Consider the following 12,142-nt stretch of genomic DNA (forward strand, 5'->3'; position numbering starts at 1 on the left):
GTCATTCTCTTTAATGTATTTTCCCTGTTTTCCTGTGAAATTGATTTATTTTTATTTTGTCATATTTTTTTTTGGAGATACAAATTGTGCTCATAAACATTGTTAAAGTTTTGGGCAGGTTTTTCTTGGACTGGGTGGGTTTTGGAGAGCTTTTGGGCAGGAAATCATCGACTCAATCGGGCAACACTGCTCCTGATCAAAACACAGGCAAAGAAGAAGCAGAAACAAGTGATAGCAGTGTAAAAAGAGGCTTAAGTAAAATATTGTGATCATCAGTAAATCAAAACTGCCTAATGTTACTGAATGTAATCTCGACCCAGGACGAGGTATAGGACTGTCCAAGCTTTGGAGGTGTTGATGGACTCGATCTACTCCATCTGTTTTGTTCATCCCTTTGAATCCGATCTGGATGTAGTCTTTGATGATTACATGATTTTCACAGCTTTTTGCTCAAAATGTTGCATTTTTATATAAAACTTACCCACATTCAAGCGTTATTGAAAACAATAATGCATTAAGTTAGAATAAAATGGGATTTTTTTTGTTTAAAAGCAGATGGTCTGTTCTTTCTTTTGATATATTGCATTTTCACTTCTCAAGTGTGTCACTCTTGCCTGTCTTCAAAACTTGATAGCCCTTGACTTTATGAGGACAAAAACCAGCGTTTATACTCCTCTGGAGGTGCAGAACTTTATTCAGGCTTCCAGAAAGGCACTAAAATCAAAATGAAGGAGGCTAGATGAGACTCATGAGGAAATACACACGGTAGTCTGAGAGGATACAAACAGAACATTCCAGATACACAAACACAACAGCACACAGCAAGCTATAGCACTGAACATTTCAATCTAAGAGAGGTTGAGACACGTTTATTTGAATGTGTTTCATCCTTCATTGTAAAGATTCTTCAGAGAGAACACAACCTCCAGCTACAGTTCATGCTTTAGTGTCTTCTCGTCCTTCTGCTTCAATAAATATGATGAGGTGTGGTGGTCCCTGTGAAGCCACTCTGACAGGACAGGTAAACTCCATCATGTCAAGGAGTGGCCAGGTTAAGACAATGACGTTCCCAAGACTGTTATGGCTCTGTTCACAGTTCGTCTTTGTAGTAGCCCAACTTGGCGTTGGACATCTCCTTCCGTAGCAGCAAGACCTCCCAGAACATCTGCTCTGCTTGGAAAAACACAACATTATGTCAATTTTAGAGGGGAAACCTTCATAAGAACAAACATCTGCTTATGCATGTTTATTTTTACCAATCGCTGTGTTTACACAGACCTTAATAATCTGATTATAATTGGACTAGCAGCACAGTCGGAATAAAAAAAGTCACATGTAACCATGTCAACCGGAATGAATTGGCCAAATCCGATTTAATTTTCATTTAGATTATGGTGGTTTAAACCTTTTCTAATCCGTTTAATCAGGATTTGATCCGTTTGGACATTAGGGTGTTCACACTTGTAGTTCGGTTCTCTTGGTTCTTTTGGTCTGGACCGAAAAAAAGAAAATTATACATTTAATGCTGGTTCGCTTTTAATTCATCCCTTATCAGTGAATTTCTGTAAATCTTAGAGACGCTCATGATGATCCATGTCAATAGATGGCAGTACAGTCTCTAACACCATTGTGGTAGCTGTAAGAATACAGAGTACAGCAATGCTAACGCTAGCTAAAGACCTAAGCTGTGTCTGAAATCGAATACTTCCCTACTATATAGTATGTGAAAAACAGTACGCCAACATAGTATGTGCGAATACATAGTATTCGAAAAACAGTAGGCGAAAAGTCCCCGGATGACCTACTACTACTTCTGGCGAGATTCTGAAGTGTGCATGATGGACACTTTACTATACCATGAGCCCACGGGAGAGGATTTATGAATGGAGGTGAAGCGACGCAACTGACACTGGTAGGTCACATTATAATGACAACATGGCGACACATTCATACTATACATGTATATAACATACTTACACAGTTGACCCTGATCCATGCCTCAATTCCGCAATATTACAAATTTGTCAAATTAAAAATTGTAATCTTTTAATATACTTGAATTTTGAATAAAGCTTTTATCAAAATATATTTTGGTAAAGAACTTGCACATATTCATGTTCAGATGAATATATGATAATTTCATACTGTAAAACCATAAGTCATTTTATAATTAAAACTAAAACGGATACTTACAGTATATGACCATATTAAATCCATGCAGAAAACAGCATCAAGCTTGGATGCTGATATGTAGCTTTGAACGATCTAAGTCTATAAGATAAATGATTCTATATTAAATATTATTATAAGTTATTAGCTTACCATCTTGTTGTTTGACTAGTCCTTGGAGGATGTAACGGATGTAGGTGAAGAAGTTGCAGACGGACGTAATCTGAGATAGGTAGAGAAGAAGAAAAGTGTGTCAGTTAGATGTATGGAATTCAGTTCATGCTGATTTTAATCAAGTTTTATTATGGTATAACAGGCTTCATTTTCTTCACAGATATCTATTGTTTTTCAGATTTATGAAAGATATACTTATATATTTATTTAATTCTTTTGATATAAGTGTGAAATATCTTTACTATAACTATTTTTCCATCCACCTATTTTTATTCGCATTTTGGGATATTGCATTAAAAAAAACGCTGGATGGAAATGCCAAGATGCGCGCATAAATTCTAAAAACGCACGTTAAAAATACGTATGCGCTCAACTGAGTCAAATACATTTTTTATCTGATAAGAAACCATGCACATAAACTACGATGGAAACATATTTACAGAATAATTTCCTTGATGCATCTGAAATGCTCTTTTAGTCGTTCTGAAATGCAAAGTCTGTCGTCAAAGTGGTTCTGTTTAGTTCCCTCCAAGAACTCTTTTACACAGCTGCGTTACCAAACAGCAGGCATCCGCCTCCGAAAGCAAGTGAACATGACCGTGTTAATAGAGTTTGGTCTGCGTTTGGTCTCAACTTTGGATGGAAACATTACCAACACAATCAAAACTAGAAGGATTTGACTAATAATATTTATGGTAATTGACCCTAATCATTCACTCCTTACAATCACAAGCAAAAAGCCAAATTAATTGACAATATTTATCAAAACTGGATGGGGAGGCAAACTTGTAAAATTTACATAAACATTTTCCAAACAAGGGTGAAATATGCAAATGATCACTCGCACCAACTCAGATCCACTCGGTCGGGTCAACTTTACTGTAGTAAACAATGGTATCGCTCTTTACAACGTTGGACACATAACGGTAATTAATACGATTAGCCTTTTGCTTGACTACGTTATCAATCAGCTAATAATATGTTACTAATGTTACACAGACCATGTTCCTGTTCACCATCTCAGAGTCAGTCGCCTGCCTTTCAAAAATCAGCATCCTTAGAAAAACTTTGAACAACTTTGAATGTCAGTGGCAAAAGACCACTGTCTTTATGATAATTCATCATAACATAGTAATATACATCATATACATAATTCACCAACTGTATTGCTAAATATACCAGATTTTTCTCATCAACAGAAAAATATACTGGTATAACCTGGCTACTCTTAGACTCCCCTGCTTCAGAGAATATTTAATGATATGCTAAAGCCCGCCCCTACGTTGACGTGATTGGTTACAAGGTAGTTTGTGACGTCAGAATCACTTGCGATTTCAAACCACGTTTTTGAGACGGTCTTTGGTTCACTGCAGTTTTAAAGAGAAAATACTCAGCAATGGAGTTGACTTATGATTTTGCACATGGTTTGTCTTATAGCATATTAAAAACACCACATAGACATATAAACAACATAAAAAACTTGATTTTCACCACAGGGGGACTTTAACGGTAGTCTGTATTTTATCTCTGAGGTTTTGTCTTTGGTCTGTCTCAGTCTCCAGGTGAGTCTTCCTCAGTAGAGTCTTTAATCTAGTCATCTTCTCAAAGAGGCCGAATCTGCTGAAGCGAATGTAGGTTTCACGGTCAATTATGCTCTTTTTATCTTGCTCAATTTGGTAGGATGGTCTTAATTCAAATACATTTGATTTTGATATTCAAAACTTTAATTCTATACACATAATTATGCTGATCTCATTTGAATATACAAAAAAATATATATATATATTTTCTGAAGATCTATCAACCCAAGCATCCATATTTCACAAAACAAAGATGTTGTGAAGCCTATCCACATTTGTTTAATGCAAGACTGTGCGCGGCCATTTGTAAATAGAATGTGTATCGAATAATAAGCCAAAAATGTGATACTCACCCGATAGCGGCAGAACGGAGACACGTAATAATAGCTGCTGGAATCACCAAACTTGATTCTGTGCTTGCAGGTTTTGGTTTGACCACACAGGGCACATTTCCTACACATCGGGAAAGAGATTGAAAGCAATTAGAAATATATTATACCACAAACTTGATGGACATCTGAGGAGGGATTTACGACTATAACACCTGGGTGAATAACTAAATGAAGCACAACTCCCTGAAACATAGACACAGGGCGGCACGGGCCAGATCAGGGGGACCGAGGGTCTAATCACGATTCACTTACACAAGAGTCTGTGCCATCCTGCCACAGGAAGAGCCCATCAGAATAAGAACAAAACCAACAAAAGAACAGAAAAAAAGAATGACGAATGAAAGTCATGCAGACAGACATTAAATAAAAATAACAAATTGGATCTGACAAACTTCAGATACATATCTAATAATAACGGTTTGATTACATGTAAATTAAAGGGACACTTCACCCATTTGCATTAAGCTTTGCATTGTTAGAAACCCAGTCATACTATTGAATGGTCGTGCAACACTCTTTCATTTTTCCCTGATACGGGAGAAATCTGTTATTTACCTCTTACACTTCCTCCTACAATGACGCAAAAATCGTCATTTTGCGTCATTGTAGGAGGAAGTGTAAGAGGGGGGGATTTCTGTTGAGACTACAAGCACTCGTTCCTCATCTCTCCCAGGGGGCGGGACCCGCTCACGCTACAGACCTATTACAGATCAGTGGGTGGGACTTTACTCTCTGAAACTGAAAGCAATATCCTCCATCTTGTTTGAAGCTAAGCTAACAGGCGCTGTGGAGACAGATGTAAAGTTATGACAATAGCGGAGGAGAGTGCTCAATATGATATAGACTACAGGAAGAGGATTTCGGAAGTCGGATGCTTGAATCAGGTGTTTGTGGCTACCTTTACAAGCAGCATTATAGTAGCGAAGAGCAGCCGAGGCTGAAGACCTGCCTGCCGCGGACGAGGAGCCCGGACTGGCTCGAGTTAGGGCGGACTGGTGGCGCCGGAGATCTCACTATGCAGCTACGAACCGCTACGAACACAGAGATAGAGTCCGTCTGCGGCAAAGAATTTCAACGATGACAATTTCTCCTGGACGAAATCTCTGAATCAGACGAGGACACGGACGTTTGTGTTGTGAACAAGTTTCCTAGTTTCGCACCGCATATGTTCTGACTGAACATCCAGGTACCATGCAATAATTCACCTTTTCGAAAGAAATACAAACGAGGAGTAATGCACTAATGAGTTCGCCAACTAACTAGACATTTTGTGTGAATGTGAAATTAATTTCAAGCTCTGGTGGTAGCTAGCCTTGTAGACGGAAGAGTGATTTCTCTTATAGGCAGATATGCGCTTTCTGGATTAGTGGGAGTGGCTTGCGGAGCTGTGCAATGTGGTGCATTGTGGGAGTTGTTGTCTTTCATACAAATGCGTCCTGAAGTTATTTTTTGTCTTTTCTCGGTCACAAAGGCACCAAATTCAAAATTTCTTTTACATTTCGACTACATATATGACCCACTTTAAATAAAAAACAATGTTCAAATGGGTGAAATGCCCCTTTAATGTAGTAGGGAAAGTGTATATTTTAAGTTTGTCTTTTTTTACATTTTAATAATAATGAACTAAATGTACACATGATACTGTTTGTTCCAGAAGTAATTTTACTCGAATATACATCACAATAGGGAAGAAAACAATATCGCAACTTCCATTTCATGCCAACATTTAGGTGACGTTGTTGGAAGTGTAATTACACAAATATGTACTGAGCAATATTAAGCAACTACATGTACTTACTATAGAGTTAGGGTAGGATTAGGATTTGGTTGAGGGTTAGTTGCATGTAATTATGCACAATTTACTGTTTTTACTATAGTAAGTACATGTGACATATGTAACAAGGACACTGTAAAATAAAGTGTTACAAAAATTTACTGCAATAGTACTGTAACACAGTAGTGTAAGGCATTACTAATCAATTTTCAGTAATATTTTACTTGGTACATGTTCAGTAACGGTTGCGTTACAACACACTTTTAGCCCAAAATTTAATTGTAAAAAAAAAAAAAAAAAACGGGGGGAAAAAACCAGCGAGACATAAACGAATGAAAAATGCAAGTAAGTTATTACCTGTTCATGGTCAGTCAATAGCCGCATGTGGTGTTTGTAAATTAAAGACTAAATGACAGCTTCTGATATATTTGTATGGCGATTTATTTCATTCATCTCCCTCTTGCTGGTGTACCTTGTATTGTGTGACATGGTCCAGTAAAGGCGTGTTTAGGGCAGGTTTTACAGGAGTTCCGCGAGGCATGATTTCGGTCTCTGTGCTCGCGCTGGCCAGTGGAAAAGTGGCTAATGGGAGAATATGGTAGAAGAAGACTACATTCGCGAGATGGACATATGTGCAATACTCTGTTTGTTCTGTGTTTTCTTTCTAACCAGTTAGGCTATGTTTAGGTGGTGTTTTTCATCATGTTTTCATCACGCAATCATGTTTTTGATGCGGTGGTGATACATTCATATAAAACGTAAGGGTGGCGCTGCCAATAAAAGCCCCTAAAAGCACCTAAAAGCTGTCACAAAGAACCGGCAAAAGTTATGATTATGAATATGTCAAATATAGCAAGGAGACATTTTAATTGTTAATTAATATACAAGTGTTTTCTGTGTTAGTGTCGGCTGCAAAGATGAAGTTAACTATGCTGACTCGCGATCTTCGCAGTAGTGAACGCGCCAGAGAGAAATTTTATTTCATACGGATTAAATAAGCAGTCTGTTTTCTTTCGTTTTGAATTGTTTTGTTTAAAAGAAGACATGTCTTTGAGGCAAGTAGGCGCTGGGTTTCGGTTCATTTATGAGATGAGCTCCAGTTCACGCGTCGGCCCCTCCGTGTCCTGATTATCTCGTCTACTATATTCACTTCTTATTTATTAAATCCAGGCAATTGGTTGATGAAACATTGCTTAAAATTAAGATACAATTAATACAAAATGAAATTCACTTTAAAGAAAGACTTTGTGCTTTCTGTTTGAGGTCTCTGTGAAAGTTTTAAAGCAGTCTTTTAGTGCCGCTTTCAGAGCACTCATGTCCGTAAATTGACACGTCCATAACATTGTTTTTTCCTCATAAATGCGAACACGAAAAAATAAAATAAAATAAATATATTATGTGCTGTGGAGAGCCAACCCTTCTTCATCCGGTGGGTAGTATTACTTTTGGTTTGCTTAGTGTAATTCACAGAATTACTAAAAAATATTTTGCTACCTAAAAGTTAAAGATTTTTTGTGTCACGCATGCATGCATGTCTATTTCCCTCATATTAAATATAAAACGCATGTGTAGACTGATTTTTCTAATGTCTGGACTCCTTTATTAAGGGAGTAGCCTATGGATATATAAACAGACGTTTCAATATATTGGTATTAAATGCATTTTCTGAGAATTTATATTTCAAGTTTTTACTGCAAATGTCACGTCCATAACGCTGGAATTGCCCAATTTTAAAGAATTTATCCTCAACTAGTGTTGTGGTGTAGGTCTACGTATTTTATAATGTTAACTTCAAATAATACTAATAGTAATTTAAAGATGTAGTAGCATTGGATCTGGACGGGAAGGAAAACTCTGGGTGTTGGAAGGGTTGTGTCCCGATTCTGCCTTCTCACACCGCGACACAGGTTCGTGGATCTGAGTGTCGCGATTTCGGTTTTATATCGCATATCGTTACAGCCCTAGACATTTTAGAATGTTAAGTTCTACTTCTGTAGTTATTATAGTGAAAGTAACTCAAAAGTAATAAAGGAGTACCCGTATTTTCCGCACTATAAGGCGCACCGGATTATAAGGCGCACCTTCAATGAATGGCCTATTTTAGAACTGTTTTCATATACAGGGCGCACCGGATTATAAGGCGCATAGAGTAGAAGATACTGCAGTCAAACGTTTGACTGGGTTTGCGTTATGCAGTGGTCACCAACCTTTTCAAGCCTAAGATCACATCCAAAGTCCAAATGTAAACCAAGATCTACCACTTGCAAAAAATTATGAAAAAACAAGTGGCTGAGCTGTAAAACCTTGTTTATACTCGACGCGTCCGCATGAGCGCGAAGGTAATAAAAAAACTAATATCCGTCTGCTCGGGCAGATTCGGCTCAAAGTCGTGCATCTTCGGATGCGGAGGCACGCGCGCGGCAAAAACGACGTCATTGTCATTGACGTCATTGCTTTAACCCTCTGGGGTCTGAGGGGTTTTTGGGGTCCTTGAGATGTTCTGACATGCCCTGACATTTGTGCTTTTTTCAGTTGCTTATAAACATATTAATGGCAAAGGTGTAAATTCACTCTATTTAGCACAAACAGGGCTACCATAATATGTGAACAACTTGCATGTACATGTTTGTATTTTTGATAGAATAATGTTTATGCATGTTTTTTTCAAAAACAAAAAACTAAAGTTTCTGAAATAAGGCCATAAAACATATTCTAAATATATGTAAATAAGACTTCTGACTAATGGATGACGTTGCCTAGAATTTTTTCTTCAAAATTATGTGAAAATCATCCTGCCTAATCATTCACATAACACAATACATTGATTTAAATCTTGTAAAACACTTTTTGTTTGGAAAGGCCATATGCGGGTGGGCGCGATTCACACCTGCGGAGACAATGGGGCCCGCATAATGAGGCTGCATACGTAATGAGCCTTTCATTCAGGTGTGTGACTTAGCCACAAGAATGCAAGGACAATATATAACTGGTTTCTTGTTTTTTTTCACAAATTTTGCTTGCAAATTGTACAATATCCAAGGTAAACATTTCTAGTAATTGTGCAGTTAATTGTTCTCATACTGTATTTTCAGATTTGGAATATATTCTCTTCCCAAATGTGTCACTAATAAAGCATAATACAATTATTTAAAGAGAAGGCTTATAATGACCTTTTAAGATTTTGTTTACATCTATCCTTATATATATATATATATATATATATATATATATATATTATATATATATGTTTTTTTTGTTTTGTTTTTTTAAGGTTATACAATTACAACATTTAAAATTGTAACAATATTTCCAGTGTAATCTTTCTTTGTATTCGCGATTCATATTAAAACAGTATTTTTGTCAGCTGTAGTAGCTCCACAACAGCGCGCATCTGTGCGTTCGTTCGTTCATTCATTCATACACAGAAACGCGATCAATATTTAAACAGTATTTTTGCCAGCTGTAGTAGCTCCACAACAGCACGCATCTTTGCGTTCATTCATTCAGATTAGAACAAAGCAAACAGAACTGACCTAATTCCTCAGCGGGATCCGTTTGCTCCTCGAAATGATACTTCCAGAACTTCTGAGGTAAATTTTTGCAGGATTATTATCAAGATAGTATTATTCCTCACAGCATCGTAAAGTACATAAGTCTGAAAGTGAACTCACGGTGTGTGTTATCCAGCTGATGTGGGCGTTTCACAGGTTTGTTTGGATCGCCTCACATTTGCGTTTGAATAGCGCGCGCTCTCCGTGGGCGGAGCACATTAAAACTTAATGAGCTGAGATGAGAACGACTGACATCTCTCTCTTTGCATGTATATTACATAAACTGTGAATATTTGTTTTTTATAAAAATTACTTCATTTTAAAGAATAGAATTCAAGCTTCATGCCTGTGTGACTGTATGCCTGTTTGACTGAGTATTCGCTGAGTTACAGTTCATTTTCGGACGCGTTTCAGAATTGACTTCACTGACGGAGAGTAGGCAGTACTCGCATCATGTTTATTTTTCTTTATTTGGCGAAAAGCACAAAACTTTGTTTTTATTATGAGCATACACAAAAAAATACACACTAAACAGGATCGATTGATGTATAACACAAGCATATAAGATAAAAATTAATATTTTTTTTTTATTTTTTTTTTGCACTCATACGGAAAAAAACGAGCCTATCGCGCCGGCGCGACAGCCGACCTCAGGGGGTTAAAGCGCGCGCGCCTCCGCATCCGAAGATGCAGACGGATATTAGTACATCTCATCACACCGGCACCCAGTTTTCGCGTCTAAATCAGTTGCATGGTCTGGTGTTCAGTCTAAAACAAAACAGTTGTGTCAAGTATAAATGCCTCGTCTGTTTGGGGAGGTGCGCGCGCAGTCAGCGGAGGCTCGCGCTCCGGTGCCAGGCGAAAGTATAAACAAGTCAGCGGTTGTTTTACAGACATTAATATAAGGCGCCAGATCCATATATAAGGCGCTCCGGATTATAAGGCGCACTGTCGTTTTTGGAAAAAATTAAAGGCTTTTAAGTGCGCCTTATAGTGCGGAAAATACGGTAATGTAACGCATTACAGTTCTGAGACGGTAATATTGTAAGGTAAAGAATTACTTTTAAATAACAGTAACAAGTAACAAGTAATGTATAATGTATTACAGTTTGGAAGTAACTTGCACAACACTGGTAACTACATCGCCTTAAAACAAAGTGTTACATGATAAATTAGTTTACAAATAAAGGCAACCATTAATCTAATTCTTAAATGCATTTGATGCCATTGTCACATTCATTGTTTATTTGCAGGATACATGGCTTATATTAGGAGTGATATGGATTTCTAAAACGACTTCCTCCACAGAGTAATGTAGCGGCGGGCCTCGTGTCGTGAAGTGGGCGACACTCACTTGGGTCCTCCACACTCGACGGCAGACGCTTTGACCACTGGCAGCGGCTGGAATCCCACCGGCTCCACACTCAGTGTGTTCTGCTCCACCGCCTCCAGGATCGCCGATCCAAGCTGCGGATCACACAAACTAGACATCAGCCACGCACAGATCTATTCACATTAACGTTTCCTCTCTCTTTCAAAATGCATTTGTAAGAGTCTGATTCAATTTACTGAGGCTTTGTTTGTTTGCATGCGCCGTTTTAATAAACTAGTTTATAAATGATTCACTGATTAGTTTGAATCTTTAACCATAAGTTAATCCCTTACACCACTTAAGGCTTTTTATCAAAGAGTCCAAAAAACATGTAAAAAAAGCAATAGCGTTTTACTGAACACAAGAACAACTTACATGTGTAAACGTCAAAATAAACCAGAAAAACAAAAAAGACCTAAGTGTGTATTGTTTACATGTGTGTTGGTACATTTGTTTATAACTGACATAAATTGTTGTATTTTACTGTTCTATTCAGCAATATATGACACAAGATTATCTGTTATGTATAATGTTTTTAATGTTGAATATCAAATAAACAGGGTATCTATTCGTTTTTCAAAAACAAATTTAAGACTTTAAAAGACCCCCTGTGGTGAAAATCAAGTTTTTAATGTTGTTTATATGTGGTGTTTTTAATATGCTTTAAAGCAAACCATGTACAAATTCAAATGACAACACCATTGTTGAGTATTTTCTCCTTAAAACTGCAGTGTCAAAAACGCGGTTTGAAATTGCTGGTGTTTCTGACGTCACAAACTACCTTATAACCAATCAGGTCAACGTGCCGGCGGGCTTTAACAAATCATTATAGCAAACTAGCAATGGAGTCTCGAGAGATGCCCGGTTACCCGGTATATTTTTCTGTTGATATGAAAATCGGGTATATTTAGCAACATAGCGTGTGTATGATGTATATTAAGATGTTATGATGAACTATATGCCTTTCTCCACTGAAGTTCTGAGTTGTTCAAAGCGTTTCTGATGATTGTTAGAAGGTTGCCAGCCTGATGCACCGAAATGGCGAACGGGAACATGGTTTGTGTAACATTAGCAGCACATTATCAGCTGTTTGATAACATTGTCAAGTAAAAGGCTAATCATATTAATTG

The 12,142-nt window shown here is 37.5% G+C and overlaps 1 protein-coding gene across 12 annotated transcripts in view; it reads right to left on the reverse strand.

The window, feature by feature from the left end:
* Positions 1 to 645: 645 nt before the first annotated feature.
* Positions 646 to 12,142, reverse strand: part of rab3ip (RAB3A interacting protein (rabin3)) — a 56,645-nt gene continuing 45,148 nt past the window's right edge. For 2 of the 12 annotated variants that reach the window (XM_081364230.1, XM_081364231.1), the window contains 4 exons: positions 10,995 to 11,107; positions 4,277 to 4,376; positions 2,323 to 2,392; positions 668 to 1,170 (listed from right to left, as the gene is read on the reverse strand). In XM_081364230.1, coding sequence (XP_081220356.1) covers positions 1,091 to 1,170; positions 2,323 to 2,392; positions 4,277 to 4,376; positions 10,995 to 11,107 — 363 coding nt within the window. In that variant the 3' untranslated portion in view covers positions 668 to 1,090. Of the gene's footprint in view, positions 1,174 to 2,322; positions 2,393 to 4,276; positions 4,377 to 4,567; positions 4,586 to 10,994; positions 11,108 to 12,142 lie in introns of all 12 variants that reach the window. The other 10 variants (XM_081364237.1, XM_081364233.1, XM_081364235.1 and 7 more) reach the window with 10 other exon arrangements.

Source organism: Scardinius erythrophthalmus (assembly GCF_964197995.2).
Source record: "Scardinius erythrophthalmus genome assembly, chromosome: 4".
Lineage (NCBI taxonomy): Eukaryota > Metazoa > Chordata > Actinopteri > Cypriniformes > Leuciscidae > Scardinius > Scardinius erythrophthalmus.